General features: G+C 29.6%; 1 protein-coding gene across 1 annotated transcript in view; it reads right to left on the reverse strand.

Moving 5' to 3' along the window:
- Positions 1 to 18,216: 18,216 nt before the first annotated feature.
- Positions 18,217 to 24,762, reverse strand: part of LOC111619072 (succinyl-CoA:3-ketoacid coenzyme A transferase 1, mitochondrial-like) — a 160,486-nt gene continuing 153,940 nt past the window's right edge. Inside the window, exon 14 of the mRNA XM_023360719.1 lies at positions 18,217 to 18,297. Within this exon, the coding sequence (XP_023216487.1) occupies positions 18,256 to 18,297 (42 nt within the window). The 3' untranslated portion in view covers positions 18,217 to 18,255. The remainder of the gene's footprint in view (positions 18,298 to 24,762) is intronic.

The raw sequence follows: 24,762 nt of genomic DNA on the forward strand, positions 1-24,762 counted from the left end.
GATGATGATAATAATAATAATAATATTTAAAATTTTAAATAAATTACTTTATTTTTAAAAACACTTATTGAACATGTCTGAAAAGAAGTGCAATGTTAGAATAGAATCACGAAAAAATGTTAGTTTGTTAACTTGTATTTGTAGGCTTGAATGAAATCCGGAACCGTACTCATTATCATTAAGCAATGATACAGAATGTGTTTAAATGACAATTTTGTTTCTATTGTATTGATGAATAAGAATCTTTCGTGCAGTTCAAATTACTAAAATAAGAAGGCGACCTCTTGTTTTCTATAAGTAAACAGTTTTTGCGTAATGGTGAAAGTAAAGAGTGTGTTCGATAAAAGAATGAGTTTATTTTTTCAGTTTGACCAATTATTATTGCTTTTTACTGATTTGAAACCGAATGAACTCTTATATCACTAAGTGCCATTCGATGAAGTAGTTTCGGAAAATTTAGACCGGGCCGTGTATTAAATGCTCCCAAATAAACTGCATTAAATGCACTAATGATTTGGCTAAATGTAATTAATAAGTAGTTTATTTATTTTTAAGTGAAACTATCTTGAGATAATGAGGTTATTTATTTATATATCTGAACTTCATGTATTACATCAAAAATGTTTATACAAATTCTACTTGAAATTATCGGCATGTTTGCTACTTTGATGACACACCAAAACTCTATTTTTGATATTTAAACTTGTCACGGTAATGGTATGTTATTTTGTGACGGACGGAGAATCCGACTGCCAAATATCATCAATTATCGGATTTAAATTTACATTTATCCTGATAATTGATAATATTAATGTTCTGATAATGGATATTTAATTTTATTTTATATGCTTCTAGGCACGTCAATTTGCATGTCAATATTCTGAATCAATCATCGGTTGACAATTTTCAAGACTTTCAAATTTACAAATTACCGTACTTATTCTAATAAAGAGTGTGCTGTATGTGACTTACTTCAGCTCACGCCTGCAATTTTTATTATAATAAATACAATACGTATCATTAAATCGAGTGTATAAAAGGGTTACTAAAAAGTAAACTTGGCTTATCACATCTTCATTCAAAGGGCTCAAAAAACATGTTTTTAATATCTGTAGTGTTCAGTGGATCTTGGCCGTTCATAATGTTCTTTGTTACTTGATTGCTTCTTGTTCTCTTTTTAAGATTGTTGGATAGTTCCGCACGAATGAAAATATATACACTTGAAGAATGATTAAGATATTAGTAGAATGTAAGTTGACTCATCACATGTATCACCATGGTAATTCTGACAGAAATTGACAGCAATAATAAAATTCTAGCTGTGACAGATGCCCATAAGTAAGATTTATCACGAGTATGTTTTTTTATGGAAGTGAAAAGTCTGTTTCTAAAAAGTAAATAAAATAAAGCAACATTTTGTATAATAATAATAATAATACTTTAAAAAAATACATTTAGGATCTTTAATTTTCTCAATTTCAATAAATATGAAAAATTTACCATGTTTTCAACTATTCTGGCTTTTTTAATTAAAATTCCAACATGTGTACCACTCCAGGTGGGAGAAGTAACACACAAATAGATCACAAGGGCTATACAGTAGAAAAGGTTACAACAGTGATTGCAGAAATTTTAGATTGTTGCTCCTGTAAGGACAAGATAAATGTTAATACCAGAGGCTTTATGAGAAACTATGCTTTCTCTTCCATACTTCAGTTGCATAGTAGTAAAAAGATTGGTATAGTGGATCTTGAACTAGAATATTTAGTGAGCAAAGTCATTCAAAATGATTAAAAAAAAAAATAGTCTCTAGCTCAACTTAAGATGTTCATATACTGTGATGAATGGTTTCAATTTTTCATTTGTACATTGTACAGTACATGAGTAGAAGACACTACTGATCAGACTAAGGTCACCGGTAACTCTTTAAGTTACCATGTCTTGTTAGAAATTGTATGAGCATGCAAGAGAAATTTTTTTGAGTGATCAAAAATTTGGGTTGCCGGACGTTCCGGATTTTTCCGACCGCCGTCTAGCAACGGGAGGACTTTATTCTAAAAACCATTCCTACAATGAGTAGCTTTTTCTTTTTCCACATTTTAAATGTATTTCTGTCACCGGCAAAGTAAAAATACATGTCCTGCACGTCCCGGAATCGAAGTGCCCCAGTATTTTTTGGGAAGAACTCATTTTGTCCCCGATTTTGTCCTCGAGTACCTGCAAACGTATCAAAAATACAAACAATGTATCAAAAATATTCTGGATTGTGGGAAAGAAACATTTGGTAACAGCTTTTTTGGTGGTGTTAAGAGAAAATTACTGATGATGGTATACAGAAGTCTGTTAAAGTAACACTGTGCAGAAATAGAGAAAATCGTCATCAATTTCAGTCTGGATAGCACAAAATTAAGTGAAATATATCAATAAAGAGAATAACAATATTAAAATACATTGTTCCTGCTCCAACATATGGAGTCTGATTAATTCATATTAATATCAAAATGGATAAAAAGTAAGTTCTTTTTAAACTTTTAAAGTTTAAAAAAAACTTTAATGTAATCTTTGAAGAGGTGTAATATTTATTGTAATTGGGCTGCAATTTGAAAGAATTGTAGATCTATAAATTCCCACTGTCAGTCAATCTGTGAATCCATCCTTCCTTAATCTTGAGAATGGTGTTAGATAAATGAAAGTAGAGACCAGATGTAGAAAAATTAGAGGCAGGAGGTCCCGATTAACTATATATGAACTTTGGTATTGACCGAATATATGTATATACGTTACTTCAATTCAAAAATTTTTCCTGGAACAGAGTTAGATAGATGACTGGCACGATTCTACTGTTATCAGGAAAAGTATGATGTACAGGGACAAGACTCTAATAAAATGAAGAGAGCATATACTGTATTTTAAACTAAATAAATTAAAAATAACACGATTAGAAATTGCAGCCAACAACACAATAAATAATTGCTCATTTATATATTAATTTTAAAAAAAATTTTAACTTAAATAATTTATAATAAAAAATAAATAATTAAAACTGTTAAAATTCATTTTAAAAAAGTCAAAAATGTATTATTTTAAGCGCATTGCATAAATTTACATATTATTTTGAGAAATTCTGTACTAGAAAATTTCATCAATCATTTCTCCCGGAAAAGACGCTTTTCGGCAATACATCAGAAACAACGAGGACGAGAAGGCACTTAATCATATTTTAATAATAATTATTTTTCTATTTTTTAAATTGTTATTGTTTAATTAATTTGGGTAGATAGATAAATTTTGCAATTCTGCTAACTATAAATAACATTTTGTAACTTTGAAAATGTGATTAATTTCATAGAAAATTAACATAGATGTTAATTTAATTGATAATTTTAATGTTAACATGTACGTAATAATTTTAATTGAAATTTATCAGATTCTACATTTGAAGGTTAAATTTATGTTAAATTAATGATTTTGGTAAAGCTTTATAACAATAATTACTGTTAATTGGAAATTCCGAAAGATTTTTCAATTTTAAATTACCTTTTTTTAAGGTCATTTAAGAATTAAATTTTATTTCCTTAAATAAAAATAATAATATTTATTAATTTAAGGATTAATAATTAATAAAAATAAAAATAAAATTTATCCAAACAATTAAATTTTTTTGATTTAATGAAATAAATATATAATTTATTTAAAAGAACAATATAAAGGTATTAAATAAATATGACTTTATAAATTTAAAATAACAATGTTGAAACAATTTATATAGGTAATATTCACTATAAATTCAGTAAACAAATCAATCATAATAGTGAAAAAATTAATTATACAAAGTTTCATAATCAACTCTCATCTCTATAATATTTTTCCGTTAGGTGCAGCCTATTCTCCTGTTATATATACAGTATATATCACAGTGGAGTAGATGCTTAGTAAATATGATCTAGATCCAGTTTATATTTTAAAAATCAAAACAGTATCTAGATCAGACTGAAAAACTATTTTAGGTTTTACAGCACAATGAAGTGTGTGTAGTCATTATTAAGTTTAAGACCCTATGCATTATTCAGGTTTGATTAAACTAGACTTTTAGTTAAGATAGTTTCTCGAATGTAAATTGCATTGTTAAACACCCAAGCATTTTCGGACTATATGTCTGTCGTAGTTGAATTAATGACGGACGTAGAACCCGAAAGTGCCCGAATTTTCTAGAAAGTTTTACCTCTGATGAAAGCAGTTTAAGTTGAGTCTACGTTAAAATTTAACAGATCGTAAAGACAATATAATTATTTTAATTATACGACATTCGAGTGAATTGTTACATAAGCAATGTGGAATTTATAAGAAATCTGTATTTATCCCAAACTTCTCTATAAAGTACAGCTCTAAATAGATAGAATGATAAAATATTTTTTCTTAATTTTGTTTTATACAAAAGCCATACAACTGCTATCTCTCAATATTGATATTTAATACGACATTTTCAGTTTTTAAGTGTTTCATTATTAGTAATTGGCTGAAAAATTTTCTAAAATATTATTATAGAGAGATCATTATTATAATGAATAAGATATTTTAAAATTACATTTATAAAGTTGAGTACACTTAACAGAGCTTCGGATAAGAGAACACTCCTATGCATTCTCTATTTCCATCCCTATGTTTTACATGTAGTGGGTCTCCTGTTAACAGAGCACTTACAGTAGTAGAGCAGTCTGTTTAAATGAGTCCAGCGTCGTTGGCTTTTTCAGAGCTGCAGTCTGCATAAGGAAGATTTATACAAATGTATCTTTAATCTTACAGTGCATTGCTGCCTAGAGCATATAGCAATGGTGCTCTCTACACTATGGTATTTGTTGAGATATACAACATGGTTAAAAGAAAACGAGTGGAGGATGATGAAAAAACTAAATAGAATAACGACAAAATGGACATTGTTCATAAATCAACAAAATCCATTTCTCGTAAAGATGCACCGTTTCATTTAAGCGTGGCGAGAAGATAATTAGAAGAAAGTTTTACCGACCACAACACATTTTATGAGATTAATACACAGATATGGAATCTCAATGTAATAAAATTTGATAGAAAATAATTACAGTATTGCAGGAATAATTTTCTTTGTTTTTATACCATTAGAAAACATTTAGCAATTTTGGAGCAAGAGTATTCACGTCTTTTTAGCTAGGCCTTCTGCTGTATTTCTTGAGAAGTGAAAGTAATGTAACTGGTAAATATACTGAATTTACTGATCATTCAATAAAGAGATAAGACTGATTATATAAAAATAGAAATAAATATGTTTGTTACAGTAAAATTATGTGATAATGAACTTTAACATTTCAAGTGTGTTATAAGTTATACAGAGCTCCTAAGACATGACAGAATGGAGAGATTCATATACCACAAACTGATATTCAAGTCTCACCGCTCCTGTGCAATCTCGTTACTTCGGATAAAATTAAATTAAATACATGATTAGGCATTGATTTCATTAAAGTTTGCAAGTATTTTTCTTCAATTTCATTCCATTTAGCTACTGTTGCATTCTTCAGTTACTATACTGTGTAGTATTGCTTGCCTCCTGTGTACACAGCTCTAGCAAGCATTTCTCACAGGTTCTCAATGGGGTTGAGAACAGGACTGCAATGTAGCCAGTCCAAAATCAGCACTCTATTACTCAAAAACTATTCATAAGTGGACAGTATTGTGTATTGAGGCATAGTCTTGTTGATAGATCCATCTTGGGCCTCCTATTTTCTCTGCAAATGATAAGAGATGTTTCTCCAGCATTTCTTGACAGCCATTACATTCATTCTGCCTTTTATGAATGCCACATTAGACTTTCCATTCCATCTAAATTATGCCTGTATCATTACAAAATGCCACCTTGTTGACGTTTTGAACATATCTGTTCTTCCCATCTTAAACTGTGCCAACAATCCACCTAGGCCATCCAAATTAAACTTTTTTCATCACACCATATACAAGGTGTGGCAGAAAAGTAATGAGATGAATTTTTTTTGCAACAATTTTATTTTATTTTTATACATTAATGTTATCCCCTTCAAAGTAGTTCCCTTGGGCAGCTATACATCGGCAGAGGAATTATTGCCAGTCTTTGTTGCAGTGCTGGAAGGCTTCAACTGGAATTGACTGTAGCAATGTGGTTACGCTCCTTTGGATGTTATCGACAGTACCAAGATGACCTTCTTTCAAATGGATTTTGATCTTCAGGAACAAAAAAAGTCACCTGGACTAAGATCAGGTGAACGGGAGGCCTGGGGAACCACAGGAATTTCTTTTTCTGTCAAAAACTGGTTGATGAAGATGGCCGTGTGACAGGAAGAGTTGTCATTATGGAGCATTCAAGTGTCTACAATGTCACGTCTGATTTGAAGCACACTCAATGTTAGTCATAAGTCTGATCTCGCAAAAGCCCTCACTCATTCCACATTTTCTGCAGTTGAATGCCTCCCCGAGCGAGGTTCATCTTCTACTGCTTCTAGGTCCTCCAAAAAGTGCTTTGTGCCATCGAAAAACATATGCTTGTGATATGGAATGTTTCCCATAGGCTCATTGCAATATTTTGTAGGTCAAGCTTGCGGGTTCACCAAGCTTAACACAAAATTTGAAGGCATAACATTGCTCCAAAAATTTCACTATTCCATTTTCCATAATGCAATACAAAAACAAAACTTCACTTATCACGCTCTCTAGGATTGCATAGTTACCGCACAAGGTTGAAACTGTTACTGAGTGTCTAGGAGGGACTGACATACAAGCTACATGAAAGGAAAGTCTGCAGTGATGCCAATCTCTTTACTTTTCTGCCACACCTTGTAATTCTCTTTCATTTTTCTTTCTGATACATCATTTCTTTGACCCATTTTAATCTCTTCTGCTAGTGTGCTTTTATTAATGCAAAGATGGGTTTTCTTTGACTAAAGAAATTGGCCTGAATTTTTTATAATTCTAGAAACGGTTGATTTGAGTATTGCATTTCAGATCTTATGAAAATTTGATGTATTGATGATGAATTATTGCCAGTTTCTTTTAAAAGATATTTTATTTGTGGGGTTACTTTTGAAGGCCATCCTTTGGAGCATTTTTATACTGTAAGTGTCTCTTAGACGTATAAAGTTATTAATTAAATTATGAGATCTTTTCAAGTTTTATTTCAATTTGCCTGTTTGATAGTCTATATTCCTTCCAGGCCATAATTAGCCTTTTCTTTTTTGTCTGTAAGTCCCTTGGCATGTCCCGTGATTCAAAAGTCACACAAAATATCAATTACCATTAATTAATCAGCTTAAAATTATGCTGCAATTTGCAATTGGGTAAGTAGATTTCTCTAATGGCAAAAATATGTATATTAATTACATCAAATTTAATATTTTAAAAAAATTTTCATACTGGACCTATATTTATGGGACACTAAAAAATCAAAAAGTTTACTGTATAAATTATTTATTAAATTTTAAACAATAAATGTTTGTTGGAGTGTAATTGTTATGCAATAAGTATGTTAGCAATTAATTATTTCTTCATTTCTTCAAACAATTTTCTTAAAAACTTCATTTTACTAGTTGAATCTGTATTTATTTGACGAACCTTACATCCTAAAATGTGACTAGTCATTTCTCCTAAAATTACGATGCTATAAAGCAGTCGCGAGTACCCGTAGCCCTAGAGGTTCTAATTTGCAGCTTCCGGAGTTTGTCGACGTAATTTTATTTTTCTGTTTTCTGCCTCGTGCCATTATGCATCCTTAATTAAGCTGATATTCGTTACGAAGAACATTCAAACTAAACTAGACCGGTAAAATAATGAGAATAAACCATACGTTACTAGATAGCTTATATTATTTTAGTAGTTAGGTTATAAAATATGTTGGTACTCAGCAGGCTTAAGGCCTGAAACTCCTTAAGAAAAAATGCATGTAGCTCACTGGAAAAATCTACAAAATTCACTTGCATCCCACATCTAGAGGTTGCTCATCACTGCTATAAAGTATTTGTTTGGAAAATTGAATTACAGATCAGTAAGTATTTTGATAATTGCAGCTAGTGAGTCAAATATACTGAATACTAATAGCAAATATCAACTTAGAAATTTTTAATAAATTAGGATTACAACAGATAGTTTTTTTTTTTTTGGCCTGTAACTGAATATATGTCATTGAGCTATAAATTTCCCCGTTTACCAAGATGAATTCTGGAAGTGTTCTTGGTAGGGAATGAAGCTCGCATTCCAGAAATCTTAAATTATGGCTTTTTTGAAAGCAATGTAACTGCTCTGATCAATGTCATAGATAAAAAGTTAAATATCCCATCAGAACAGTCAGTATAGAGAGCAATGTAGGAAAGGAAGACAGGAACTGTCCAATCTCTTGGACAACTCTATTGTCAGAGCCTATTGTCATTCTGGCTAGAAGTTCTGATGATGTCACCTGTGCGTAAGGATTATGCTGTTTAATGACTAAGAAATCTTGTAGTAACATTTAATAAGATTTTCAGAACAGCGATTTTAAGGCATAGCCAAAATATAATAAACAGAAAAATTTAGCTTTAGATTGAGAAAATAAACAAAAAAGACAAGTAAAAACTTTAAAGGTAAAAACAGAATTCGAGAATATTCTAGAGCAGAACAATAATTAAAAAAAACATTAACGAATGAATAATATTTTGAACCGAATTTCAACAGAGTAAGTAATTTTTTTAAAACCTTTTAGTTTTCTTTGTTTTTTTCAGTCCAATGTTGACTTTTATCTATTAAATTTTTCCTATATACAATACTAATATCATGACTATTATAGAGGCATAATTATTTCCAAATAAAATATGTTTGTACGTTAATATTAAAGATGCAAGCGAGCAACAACTAATAGCAAAATTAAAGCGCATAAGGTAATTTTTCAGATGTTTACCAAAGTTTGGTCTACACTTCTATTACAATAGAACTATTAATAAAACTGATTTTTTAGCTAAATATATAATGGAAAATGGATTAGGTTAGACAAAAGTTAAAATTAACATTGCAATCTTTACTTTCAGTCCGTTTGTGTTTCTTACATTCAGAAAAACAAGCCGAATGTATAATATATACCACTGTAAAGTTTACAGTGCTCATGAATTTAAAATGACAAAATTAACTATAATTCTGCGTCATATAATAATATATAAAACAAAACTTATCTGTCCCTACAAGAATATTAAAGAAACAATGCGTATTTTAGAAGTACACTTTTAGAAGTGAAAATGCTTCTTAATTTATCAATAAATTTTTTAACATTTAGTTCTTTTTGGCTCATGAATATACCAACTTTAATATTTTATAAATACTAGAAAATTAAATCCGTAATTATGAAATTATTTCTGTTATTTGACTTTTTATATTAATATAAAACTTAAAACGTATTCGTCCTTATATCAAAAAGTCCAACTTAAAACTTTTTATATTGCAGTAATTTATAAATATTATTATTAGTTTGATCATACAGAAAATTTTATGTGATGGCAGGCTGCAAGTTTTAATCATATTCTTAATTTATTTAATTTAAAATATATGCTCTCCACCTCAAATTAGTAGTGGTTTGCCCCTGTACATCATACTTTTCCTTTTGAATTGAAATAACACAACTTCCAGTTTGCACCAGAAGTTCATATATAGTTTATTGGGGCCTCCTGCTCTAAGGTTTCCATATCTGGTTTCGTCTTTCATCTATCTAACTCGGTCCTCAAGATTAAGGAAAGACCAGACGACCGGACGACAGTGGAAATTTATAGGACTACAATTTATTCAAATTTCAGCTCAATAACTGCTTAGCTCTGAAGCAAAAACTTTAATATTTTTTATCAATTACATAGCCGTCTTTAGCACACACATACAGTATACATTTGAGAGAACAAAAGGATAAAGAACATGACTAGAATGCAACAGAATTCATCATTTTAGAACTACGGTTGCTAACTGTTTGGAAATATTACAAAAAACAAATGAGTCGCACACTTCTTTTTTTTTTTTTTTAGTTTGCCCATTTCCCTCATTAGAAGTTGGCACCCCTAACTTTAGCAGAATTAAAAATAATTTGGATTAATTTGCCTTTTTTCTCTCTTTCTTCCCTGTAGGCACTAAGCGGGATGGTTTTGATCATACCTACTATGAATTTTGTAGTCTCACTGACGGATTGGCAGAATAGTGAGGGATAGGGCTCGACATATCCAAAACGGATGAGAAATTCTGGGGATTACTTGTCTGGATTCCATCCTGAATCCCTGCCATCTGGTTGTCTCATCATCATCACCATCAAGGAAAGGAAAAAATGTTCCTAAGTTTGTAGGTTTTCTTTTGCCCATTCTTTTGTTCAAGTTTGTGTTTTTTTTTTCTTTCTTTTCTTTTTTTAGTATAATGCATTTGAAATTTGTTACTCTGAAAGTTGGCAACTATACATCATAAATGTATTTATTTATTTATTATTTTCATTCCAGAATAAAATGTAAATCCCATTTATTTATGTATATTATGATACCAAGTTTTTATTGAGTTATTTGTAACATGTTGACAAGTACTCATTGTTTGTTAACGAATATTTGTCAATTTTTATCAATGATTCAAATTACATTCTTTCAAAATATTTTATTCCTGACCATTTTTTGGAGGAAGTTGAATTTTGCAGTAGAAATGTTTTTTTATTCCTTCTATTAACTTAAATTCATACAAGATGGACCATTTCTAGAAACAAATGTAGTAGAGATGTGCTACAAATGGATAAAAGTATGGCAAATACAATTAACTAAGTTATGTATAAAAGTAATGAAATCATATAGCAGCAAATTTTTATCATATTTTAATGAAACATTATCAAAATGAATATTGATTAACAAAATTCTTAATGTTCTTTGATATCTGTAGAATTCTATTGCACTTAGTGGCAATTTTAAAAGTTGTGTTGATCTTAGACAGGTGTGAAACTTGTCCAAGGCTTACAAAGCGTATACTTTATACAATTTATAAAAGGGACTGTCTCACACAATACTTGATGTTGTACATAATCTAGGATTTTCGCTAGTAATAGATTCCTCCAAATAGTTATTGTATGAAAACCAAATAACAACCCAACAAGCATATATTTGTGTCTGAGAAAACGTTTTAAATTTCTATTTAATTCGAATATAATCTTCGTTATCTAGAATAACTTTAACTCTATATTTTTATAAAGTTGGCTCTATTTTTAATAATAGTAAAAATAAATGTTAAATGTTAATTTTAACTAACATTAAAATACTATTGGACTATATTCTTGATTTATTTTTTTCATTCAGGAATATAGTTATTCTTTCAGATAGAATTGTCTTATTATTGGAAAACTTAGCATGTAGCTATGTCTCAGACAGATATATATATATATGATTGCATACTAGATAATGCCACCAGGGTGTCTTAAAATCACTGCCCCAGTATCCCTGAAAAAGGCTCGCAGAGGCTCACTGTGTTCAGAATTTTCAGTGTATCTGCTGTTTGGAGGTTTTCAAGTAGCAGGCATGGCTGTCAAAGACATTACATGCAGCCAAGAGAGTTTGAGAAGGCTGCATCATTAGGCTGAGGGAAACAGGATGGCTGTTTTGCTGAATTTCCCAACATCCGGGCTGCTCTGACCCAATTGTGAGGTGGTGTTAGAATGGTGGATATGTCATACATGGTAGATAGGCTCTGGATGCCTGTCATGTATGGCATATCCAGACTACCAGCAGAGATATTTGTCTAGTTGTAAGACAAACACAACAGCTGCAACAATGCATTTGTCTCCACCATCCAGAAACAAGTGGAAGCCTCACTACAGAACTCTTGTCTCTTTCCTTACCATTGGCAGGAAACTAACAGCAAATTTGTATGCATGGCAATTGCTATGTATCCTGCCGTTAGCACCCCAACATTGTTGACTTTTTTTGCAGTGGTGCTAGTGATAAAGAAGTATGAACTACTAAAGAATGACAACACGATCTCTTTAGTGAAGAATCCCAGTTCTGTTTGGAAACAGATGACTGCCATTTTAAAGTGTGGAGGACCATTGATGAACACACTTCAATCCTGCCTTGCTGTTGAGTGGCACACTGACATGCTGGTCTGGGAGTCATCTTGTATTATAGTCAGTCATCCCTGATAGTGATGTATGTGAGAGACATTGATGACAGAGTAGTGCATTCAGGAAATCCTATATCCTTTTATGCTGCCTTTGTGGCAGGATTACAGAATAGCAATTAATACTTGGTCACACACAGGTAAGGTTTTCCAAGAATGTCTCTATCATATTGCCACACTTCCTTGGCCTGCTCAGTCTTTAGATTTGTTACCCATTTAGTATTTGTGGATCCATATGGGACATGAGCTTTTGCCATCTATAAGTGTGAGGAATCTGGATCAGCAGTTGCAACATGTTGGCAAATCTATTGCAGGATAGCATACAGTGCCTGTACACCTGCATATATCACAACAGGAAGAGGTCCTACAAGGTACTAAAGATTTCTTTAAATTGTAAATTGTTCTACAGGAAATTATCTCATTAGTATGATGTAATCACTTATTACTATTGTAATTAATAAAGTTTTATTTGATTGCAACACCTCCTTCTTGGTGTGTAACTTTTTTGTCAATGAGAGTACTTTTTTGACTTATAATATGTGGCTTCATGAGATCTATCTGAAATGGAGTATGATTTTCTGATTAAAAAATGTCTCGATATCATCATCATCACATGTTTACAGGGGAGCTCCTGTTACTGTACTATTCTTTTTACACCTATACATTTATAATTAATGATCAAATATCTTATACAATTTTTAAAATAAGCCTCAATATATCATATATACTTATAATTTAAAAATTCTCTAGAAATTTTGAATTTAAATTAACAGTTTGCTAAATACAATTATTCACATTATAATTTCTGATCATTAATAAGTTTTTTTTATCAAAATACCTGTAAATGTTTTCATCCGTTGAAGATTAAAAATTTTCTTTGACCATTTTATTATTTTCTCAGATGTTACAACAGTAAAGTTTCTTGCCTTGAAAAATCACATCTTCAAATTTGCTTTAAATTCAAATATAATTACATATTTTGTTTCTAATCTTTTTAATTAAAGCTCTAAATTTACTATATTAATTATTCAAATTTATATTAAAAATATAAATTAATGTTTTAGAAATCTGTATTCAGAAAAAGACAATTATAAAATGTAATTTATTTCTTATACGTTACCTTTATTATATGTATCGTAACTTCTTTTATGTTAAACAATTTGAGAAAAGTTCCTTCGATTTCTGATGGAAGTCGATAGGGAGAATTAAAAGCTCCGGTTCCGACGGGTACAAAGAAAAGTCTGACGCAATTGTACTTTTCGTCATTTGGAATTGTTTCATCAACGAACAAATGTGCTTTACTGTTTTATTCTTTTAATTAAGATGCGACGTAGCTGAATTTATGCGTTACACTGACATTTTTCCAATGTTTTATAGAGGATACGATTTGACCTTATATTAAAGAAACATAATTGTAACATTGCATCGATTAAAAAAATTTAAAAGTTAGTACGAGAAATGAAATTTACTTTCAGTAATGTAAAGAATGATTTTCGTAATTTGAATTGTTTTTTTATAATACAATGCAATAATTTAATTGCATGTTTATCCTATATTTTAATTTTGTTGTTTAGTGTTATTGTTGGCGTGGAAAACTATTTTTATTTTGTTCTGCTATGTCCTATTATGCATTTTAAACATTTAAAAATTCAAAATTAAATAAAAGTAATAAAAATTGTATTCTTTTAAGCTCTAATATTGTTAAATGAGATCTTTTAACTTTTTAGAAGATAAAATTTCTCATTAATTTTCATTTCTATGAATTAAAATTTTCATTCTGAAATTAAACACGTAAAGTTATCTGTAATGAAATTTTTATTTCATCTGAAAAATCAAAATAAATTTATATAAATGATTAAATTCAAATATATTTTAATTTAAATTTTTATAAATATTTATAAACATGAAAACTTAATCACTAGAAACATTTAAAAATCATAAAATGTAAATGTTATTTATTGATTCATATTGAGCAAAATTGTAATTTTATGTTTTCTTTTAAAATCCAGTCGATATTTCCTCATCTGTAAGTTCTCATAAACTGGCTTCTAACCTCTTATATATTCAATAATTAGTCACCAATCATATGTGATCTGTCCTAAAATACAGAGCAAATTTTGAAATTTAGGGTGATTTTCACAGAAACTTGAAAACACGAGTCAACGTTTTATTACCCAAAGGTCTTCAATTATCATATATTGTAATCATAACGAAGCATGGGTGTCTGCTGAGGGGGCAAACGGCGCACTTACTCTTTCCTGGGATCGAGTAAAAAATTCTACAAATTGTCATCGTAAAAGTGATAGAGATATGTAACCTCACACCCACGCATTATCTGTCTTTTCGTATTGACTCGATACCATATTATTTCGTCTACTTATGAAAAAAATTTTAACAAAATTTATTGATGTAGTTATTTGTCTCTAATCTTTGCTCCCCCCTGCAGAATTTTCTGTGGATGCCTTTGTAATGAAGATATCGAAATATGTTTTCGTCTATTCGAGAAGCATTTGATATAGTATCATCGATGAAATCATTACGTAACACTTAATCTATTGGGATATTTAATTAATTCTGACTTTACTATTTTGATAATTGCAGTTCTCGATTAAATTGCTGTTATATCAATAAGAAATAGCACAACTTCAATTAAATACATGTATCCTTTATTAAATTGATGATGTGTTCGATCGATCTAATTGGATATTTTATTTAAATTTTTGAATTCTTTCCTGATATACAAATAATTTAAGTTTGAATAGCCAAAAAGTTTTGTCGCTTATAAGATGATAAACTCTCTGGAAAGAATTCTTTTCTAATCGATATTAGAATCAGAGATGAAAAAGTGATGAAATTACATTTTAAAAAGTATTTTGTTTTATATAATTATGCAAATATTATGAAAAATTAAATATTGAGAGATCATACATTTGTTAATAGCTTGATTTTTGTTATATTGGCGGCGATTGTTACTTAGAGTTACGGCAGAGTCCCAATAACTCGACATTCTGTAAAACTTGCATCATCCAAAAAGAAAAAAAAAAGAAATACACATAATCTAATTTTTATCTCGACAACATAACACTATGATCAAGTAATTTATCATTATTTACCGGCGACACTTGATAATAGCATCAATTTCACATCTTAAGAAACAATATAACCCTTTTTCCGAGATGTCACCGGGAAAACATCACCGACTCAAAGGTAACCATCGAATAGTCAAAAGTTTTTAACTAAAATTTAACTAGAACTAGAAATAGTCACACATAATCCAGTGCGTAATTAATACGTATGTGGATTTGCACGTATAATTTACAAAAATTCCGCAATTTAGACTATCATCGTCGCTATCTGTAAAACTCATTTTTGGTAACTCGTCACCTTGGTCCGCATTAAGTTGAGTTTGCGGGACTCTACCTTAATATTAATTAACAAACATTGGAGGAGTGACATTTGCCAACTGGCAAGTATAGTTGGTCTATCTTTTTCTTCCAGATGAATCAATAAATATTTTTTTTTATTGGCTATAACCAATTACTGTTTGAGTTGAATACAAAAAGATTAAATTTCTTTTATTTTCTCTGTTTTTTAAGTAAATTTATTTAATTCAAATGATTGTCATCATTTATCTTCTCTCTCTCTTTCTTTTTTTTCTTTCTTAAATAAAACTGAAGATAAGCATTATACATCTAAATTGTGAATAAAATTGTCAGTGTTCCAAGGTATTGCTTATGAAAGTTACCTAAAGGTGCAAAATAATCGTGCACTATAATAAAAAATTTTTAATCGCTTATAAGCCTTATAACATAAACAGCTATTAATTTAATGTACTGTTAAGGTAAATTACGAGGACAAGGTAATTTCTGTAAGTTCTGGGTAAGTTCACGTAACACGGTAACAAGGTAAGTTCTGTTATCTTTTCAGGTAACAAGGTAAGTTCTGTTATCTTTTCATTATTAATAGCTAAATAAGAAAAAAAAAAATTAGTTTGTATTAATTTTAGAAAATTCCATTTTAAGAAACAAACCGAGACATTTTATGTTTGTTTTGAGGATCAAAATGAAAAATTCGACACAATTTAATTACAGTTAGTTTTAATTGATGTATATTTTCGTTAACAAGAAGTAGCCGATTAATAGCTTTATAACAAGAATCTAAAGATTATAATACATTCGACGGAATTAATGTTTCTTTAATACAACTATCGAAAAATTTTAATAAATAAGTAAATTGAAATGCAGCTTTAAAATTCTGTCATTAACAGAACTTTAATAAGAAAAAAATGAATCTCTTGTTCACAATATTTATTTTATTTGGAAGACTGAAGAAGGCCACAATGGTTATATAAAACATGCACATTCACAGTTATTTAGAGTGCGCTAAAAGTATTTACAATTATTTGATAAAATTCGTAGCATTTTTATTACAAAATTGGCAAAGATTTACTTCGTAATTACATATGTTCTATTACGGCATTTATTTATTACCTGCACTACCGTTACATTTCAATCTCGAAGCCGGTAAATGTTCTTTTGTAAACAGAAGTCTCTCTTATTAATTGTAATAGTTAATACAAAGGTAAAGCACACTAATGTAATTTATAAACTAAATCCTTGCTGGTGAAAAGCACATTAATTCCAATTTATTATTAATAAAGAATGATATACTTTATTAAAGCGGTTGTTGGGAACGGTTAAAAATTAATATTTATCACGACGAAGTGACATTTTAGTTAATTTGTTCAAACAATTTTGTGTGTTTAATTGAAAGAATACATTGTTCAAAATGTAATTAAGCATTTATATTGTTAAAAAATATATATATATAAATTTAATTATATAAAAATAAAAATTAGAGATATTAGATCAACTTACATATATAAATCTAAATTTTAACATTATTTTCTAATGGATATCAATTAAAATGATGAGGAAAAAAAAGAAAGCCAAATTCAGGAAACCAAAACCAAACTTTTATTCAGAAACATTTACGTTCTTTTAAAAGAACATCGTCAGCTGGGAAATTATGAAGTGCTTTAGAATAAATATATTTTAAAAATATCTCTACCGAGAAGACACGTTTAGAGATATTCATTTGAATGTATTCATAATTTCCCAGCTGACAATGTTCTTTTAAAAGAACGTAAACATTTCTGAATAAAAATTTGGTTTTTGTTTCCTGAATTTGGCATTTTTTTCTCATCATTTTGAACATGATGTAAAGTGCATTCGTTATTTCTGTAGACTTTGATTATTTTTATCTTTGTAAATAGATATGTATTTCAAAAGTTCGTTACTGATATCACTTTCTTAAGATATACAATTTTTGCAAATTGGTAAGAACATATTTTCAAATAAATTGATGTTCTCGAGCAGTGGCACATTCGAAATTTAATCTCGGGGAGCCGAGTTGAATGGATAGAAAAATTTTTAATGCGAATTCAATGAAATTCCCACCTTACGTGACTGCTAATTAATAAGTAACAGAAGACACAACATAATGTAAATAATAAAATAAATTTTAATTAGGAAAAAATTTTGAAAAAATTTACTAATTTTTTCTCCCTTTTACTTTTGGGGGTGCCCCTCTGGGTGTGCCACTGTTCTCAAGTGATCATTTAAATAATAAAATAGCCGTATAAGTAAGCTGATTTTAAGTTCCGAGAGATTCTGTTCGCTTACACTTTTTTCTAATTAACTACTGAAAGCATTTCTAGATCAAGTTATCAAACGTAAATTCTAAATTCTAAATTATTTACTCTATGATAAATTACGTAATAATTTTATAAAAGAAAAGTTATAATTTAATTTATATTAATTATATTTATTGGCACGTATCACGCTCCACAAATATAATTAAGAATAGCAAATCCTTTTTTTTTGTTAACCACTTACAAAAGAATTTCTGATTTTATTATAATTAAAGTAATATTTACTTTGGTATGAAATTATTTATTTTTATTAAATAAAACATTCCAAAGTAACATTTTACATTAAAATTATAGATACATTGAAAAAAAAGCATAAAAATCTCACGTCACAATTTACATATTTCATATTGTTTCATGTTTTCTTTTTTTTTTGACTTGATTATTTTACACATTGTATTTATTCATGTCGCAATCTGTCCCATTGGTTTTAAACTTTCGGAAACCTGTAAATATAAGAATGGAAAAAAGAAAAAATTTTATTTGATTACTAACTCTAAAGGTGTGACTATGCAGATGCGAATTTAGTAGCGAGCCAGAGGTTGTGAGCGACATAGTTCTTGCAAAAAAAAAACACGCACAAGCAAGATGTGAGAAATCTCACTGGCGTGAGCAAATTTCTGGTTCTTGCACACATCTGACAGGGTTTGATATTTATTGCATCTCGCCTCTTCTCACCGCATATTCTCGCTCGCTTGCATCTGCATAGTCGCAACCTAAGGCTATACACTAATGTATTTTATACAATATTTTTATATATATATATATATCTGTGTAAATTATAAGTAAATACAATAGATAAGTCAAATATTAGAAATTAAATATAATAATTCATTACAATAATAAATTCTTTGATAATGTTTTTATTTAATGGTTTTTTTAGAATTATTTCATTCAAAGAAGAAATAAAAGAGGATAATGTTTTTTAATTAGAATTAAAAAAAAAAAACCATACGAATGTCAAAAGTTCAAATTCAGAAATTAAGAATTATCAATATTCTACCACCGGTGAATGTTAAGATATGATTTACATATACCAAATGGGGCAAAGAATTAAATTCAATGCAGAAACGTATTTTGTGTGCGGGACAGATAAAGAAGACGTCTTTTACCGGATGTCTCAAACATTAGGACATTTATCAAAATTACCAAGAAACCTAATTAGGTAGGTTGTTTGTGTATTGTTGTTTGTGTATTCCTATTTTGTCAGTACAGTATTCTATGATAAATTGAATTGAAAAGTTAGACTAATGAGATCATTGCCTAACTTTTACAATATTCTTCTTGTATTAAGTACAGTACAATAACAATATTATTTTAAGCTTATAAAATTTTAAGTATATGAAGTTTTATTGTTAACTAAAACTTGTTGGAAAAAAGGAAGTTGTTGGCTGTACTGAAGAAGATATATGCACCAAAATGTATATATGTCCACAAATAGTAAAATGAAAAGACTATAATGTAGTGATCTGTCACTCAGATTAAATTATTTTTTTTTTGTATGTGTTTCGCATGCTCCGTTTGTGCCTGGGCACCACTTTTGTAAAAACCCGCAGGACTCTGATTGGTTTTTGACTCGTGACGTCAAAAACGAAGAAGTATAAAGGGAGGTGTTTCACTCTTTGTCTTGCTCTTCGGACTGTGTTGGACACGTGGTATTAGTGAAGTGCGCGAGTGGATAAGCACGTGGTGAAAGAGAAAGGAGAATGGACAGTGTGGAGAGAGAACAGTAATCCAATTCCATCCGGGCCTAGAATAAAGACTTCGAAGTGAACCACATATACATTGACCAAAATTTTAGAGAAGAACTCATGTAAGAAATTTTGTTGTGTTTTTTTCCTTTGTTTTTTTTGTACAATCCCTAAAAATTTAGGTTGTAGATTTGGGAGCCGATATAGACGCGTGTTAACAGTACTGAATATATATTGTCGGTGTATCAATATGCATGTAAGACTCCCGAAGTTTGAATCATATATTTTAATGAGAACATTAAATAATAATTGTAAAGTCCTTAGATTGGTTGGTGTTCATTGCCTATTACCCTCCACTGTAAACTGTATACTAAGGTATAGCAGTAAACTTAACAATAAAAAGTATAAGTTATGAAATAAAACTAGACTAGAAAAGCAAGTCATATGCTAAACATGTAAATTAAATCAATTTAGAAATTACAGAAACTATTCAATATCTTGTCAAATAAGTAGAAGAGAAAAAGACAACTACAACCATATCATCATTTTCCATTGCTAATTACTATGGAACTGGAAAATTTGTACATGTAAAGTTACTGCTTTCATGCACGGTATATGTAAATAGGCAGATACCTTTTCTGAATGTTGATGATGTAAATAGTCCCACTATATAATCCATGTCAGTATCATATAATATAAGCATCAAGCCATCATTGATAGACTTTTGCAAAATGTTATCATTATTAATTAATTAAATGAATTACTATTTATCATTTTATGATTCCTAAACTTTGTCTTAATTAATATATACAGTAGATTCTCAATAATCCAGTATACTCTCCAGTGTGATCACCTATTTGATTCTGTTTCCTTGAAAATGTTAGTCATGTCACATTGTGTTTTCCTGTTTCTCAGGTTTCATTTGTGTGTGCACTATTGCATTTTGGCACACCATGTTATTTGCTTCCAAAAAGAATTGGAACTGAAAGGCAACAGGTAGTGTTACCACCCGTCCGGTTTTCACCCGGACAGTCCAGGAACTGACTCACTGTCAGGGCGAACTACTAATTCTGTCCAGGAATATTGTGCGCAACCTGTCGACCTTTGTTTTTCTTTTTTTTTTTATGCTTGTGTGCCAATATCCAATAGAGCTAAGTCATCTGTAGTTGTTTTTCTTAATTTAGTTACTTATGTTACTCCTACCTAAGTCTCCCTAGTCCCTAACTGTAACTGATTTAGAACCAGCGTGCACTGCATGTTATTCTTCGCAATGCAAAATGACATTGTGCATGTGTCAGGAACTTCTGTTTGAACAAACCTGACCCGCCGTCCGGGTTAATGATTTTGAAAAGGTGCAACACTAGCAACAGGTCACATCGTTCATTGCCTTTAGGCCTGTACATTCAGTAATCTGGAACCCTCTATACAATAAATAGCTGGATTAGCGAGAATCTACTATATATATTAAAGCCATCAACACAATATAACAGCATGCTTGAAAACTGAATAGTCAAAATAGCTTATTGTTTGAACATATCAATCATTCAATTGTAATAAACAAAACATATTAAAATCAGTTGTCAAAAAAATATCCTTTAAGTGTTCAGTGTATTCACAACTATTCACAAGATACAAACAAATGATTCTTAGCATTTTTTAAAATTCTGTTACATAGAGGACAATTGGAGTAAGCCGATATATTAATTCTATGTCCATTTAATACCATAGTAGGCCTATAGTTATTAAGTTGTAATTGTATTATAAAAGATTTAATCTTATAATTTAAATTTGATAACAGATAATCTCAAGGTGTCCATGGGGAAGATAGAGAAGGTTCAAAAACTACACTTTTGCTCGATATAACAAATATCTTGAGCCCAGTATTTATCTTTTAATGACTAGAAAAGTTCAGATAGAAAAAGTTTTTATCAGGAAATTGAGTATAATAAGCAATTGAATAACCTGAATCAGATAATAAAGATTTGACTAAAGAAGGCCAATTTATGACCAAAGAATTACTACCTATTAATTAATTTCAATTTATTATAGACCATCTTTCTGAGATAAAATTCTGGTAGCTCTAAGATTTTAAACCAGTATCTAAAAATGGCCAATGCTAAATGTATAGCTATTGTCGAATCTTAAAATGGGTCCAGGCACCGAACAATTAATATGAAATATCAATCTGATAAATCTCAGCTGAGTCTTCTCTAATTTATCAACAAAAAATGGACCCCAAATAGGAAACATAAATCCCAAACTTGAGCATATCAAGGAATCAAACAATTGAAAATATGACTTAATAGAAGACTGCTTCATTCTAACCATGAGCCTTATTAGATTAGCAAGTTGAAGTTTATATTTCAAAAACAATTTGTCTAAGTGAAAAGAAAACGAGCCCTGTGAAGTAAAATAAATAAATAAATGTTATATATATAAATATATATGTATAGGTATCCCTTTATAAATGTGGTTAATTAATCCCTCAATGCTACAGTGTATATCAAAATCGTATTAATCAAATACGATATCTATGTTAAGTAAAGACAGCTGGTAAAGCCACATTAATTAACTTCTGCCAAGTATATAAAGGGATTGCCACAATTAATTTTGTACTTTAATCAAATCCTGCATTAAGCAAGGGATGCCTGTATAATGGTCTATACCAGGGATGGCAAACCTTTCTTGAGCCCGCATACAATATAGCAAGCATGCTTTAAAGATGTTCATGTGTGCCAAAGTTTTAGATTTCATTTCTGTAATTGATGCTCTATGCATTAGTATAGAGCATCATATATGTACATATATACAGTGGAATCACATCTATCTGACTCAAACAGAATCAGGCTTGATCCAGAATATTTGTAAAATTCATTAACGACATAAGTAACAAAATTTATATGCATTTATTTTATATTTCTAATTTCTTCTCTATCGTAATAACCACTTTCTTTTAGACATCATTTTTATGATGCTTAATTTACTTCACAAAAGACTGAAAGTGACTGAAACTCAGCAAAACAATAGCAACTGCGGGTGTTGAGTGAATAACTTGTGAGGTTACAAATGATAAACTTATTGACACATCGACTGTCGTGAAAACATTGTTTTTTTACTCAACAGGAAAGTAGCAGTTTTTTATACGAGATTGAAAATCTTAGAAGATTAAAACTGATTCAACAAGATATTAAGTAAACTCAAAGAACTTTTCCACGGAATGCATAACAGTGAACATCATATGCCGATTCATAGAAAACAAGTATTGATATATTCTTGAAACTGCAACGTATACAGCTTGTATTTTGCCTTCAGTATATACAGTTTCATTTACTGAAAGTTATTAAAGTCTATCAATGCACAATAATTTATTGTAACAACATAGAATATTTTATTCCCAGCCAAATTTATATACAAACAGAATTCAAACCTATGTAAAATTAAATTAAAAATATAACAGTAAAACTGCCATTTAAGTTTGGTATAGTGAGGCAATTTACAAAATTCCTTCCAACTGAGAAGAGAGATTACTTGATTAAAGTGAAAATTCTTAGGCTCAGTCCTTAAAATGCTAGACACACTGAAATGTTTCTATTCAGTTTATATTGATAGTTTGAAAGGTTAAATATTTTATAATTTAAGAAAATAAAANCAGCCAAATTTATATACAAACAGAATTCAAACCTATGTAAAATTAAATTAAAAATAATAACAAATATAAATTTAAGTTACTAAAAATTATTAGTTATTTGAAAGCTATTACACCGATTCATAATGATAGGGTTACCATATGTCCGTATTTAATACGGACAGTCCGTACTTTAAAAGCTCTGTCTGTGTCCGCATCATACTTTAGGTGGCAACATTGTATAAGCAAATATAACAGCTTTGTTGCTTAGAGAACATGTGCACAAACATTCATTATAATGGTTTTTTAATCCAATAGTACTTGTCTAAGTGGTAAAATAGTTTTCTTATATTTAAAATTGCATTCTGTGCTCGAAAGGAAAGTGCAAATTGAAACTTTATATTATATACCAACATTTACTAGACTGAAAAATATGAATAAATTCCTTTTATTTTGCCTCGCAGTCTGAGTATTTTTAATGCTAATCTGTTCGTATTTTGCCTTAAACTATTATGGTAACCCTAATAATGAGCAGAAATTAAATGACGAAAACTAAGTTTTTTGGCATTAAGAGCCGAGATTTTCAAATATGTTCATCGAAGCTAGAATGCATAAAAACATCTTGAATAGTTTATTAACGTTTCAAGGACTGCAAAATTTTAAGAAATAAGCACCTTTCAATATTTTCAGAGAGTATTTGGGTCAGAATTTCTACTAATTGCTCAATTCAACTTGAAACTCTTTCTTTTTAAAGGTTAACTCAAAACTGGAACTCTATTTAGGTATATTAGTCAAAGAAAATATAGAAAAATACAAAATTTAATAATCACGTGATATATTGGCAATAATATTTTTTTTATTTAATAACTTGTTGTAGACGTCAACAAGATTTAGTAATAAAACATAAAAAGAAAAACTGCTTAAAGATTCAAACTTAATATGAAAACAAATCACAGCAGCAGATTAATAGATCAAAACTGATATAAATATGTTCTATTTGACTCCAAATAGATCATGTTTATATCAATTTTGATTTCCAAATACATCACATTTTCTATTGAAATCTCTCAACAATGCATCTGAGAATCTCAGAACCAGTAATCATTTTTTCTAATGGTGAAGTAACCAAAACGATCATAATTTTGCTATTTGTAGTATGTAAAGAGAATAAAATATTTTCTATTATAAAAAAGGAAAATTATATTGAAAATTCTGTATACGATGAATGCCTAAAAAATACAATTTTGTAGCAAATATTATGTTTAAACTAGGCCTGAGTTTGAGACAGGTGTGAGAATCATAGGTTGAAATCAGATGGATAATTAGAGTCCAATCACTACTATTTTGAGATAATTCTGATCCTGGTCCTTGCAGTCAGAAATGAAAAATTTACAACTGTTAGAACATGGTGGAATGGCAAAGTTACTATGTTAAGTCTATGGAATGGGCAATGCATGCATGTAAATAAGTACACGAATGCAATCTGTTGGAATTATTTTTTTGAATATCTGTATAAATCATTTATTTTTCTTCCAGCAATTTTTCTACTTCAACATAATAACAGCATTATGATAGGAGTTTTTATCTGATTTATT

The sequence above is a fragment of the Centruroides sculpturatus genome, unplaced genomic scaffold, assembly GCF_000671375.1.
Source record: "Centruroides sculpturatus isolate CEXI.00-Female unplaced genomic scaffold, Cexi_2.0 scaffold170, whole genome shotgun sequence".
NCBI lineage: Eukaryota > Metazoa > Arthropoda > Arachnida > Scorpiones > Buthidae > Centruroides > Centruroides sculpturatus.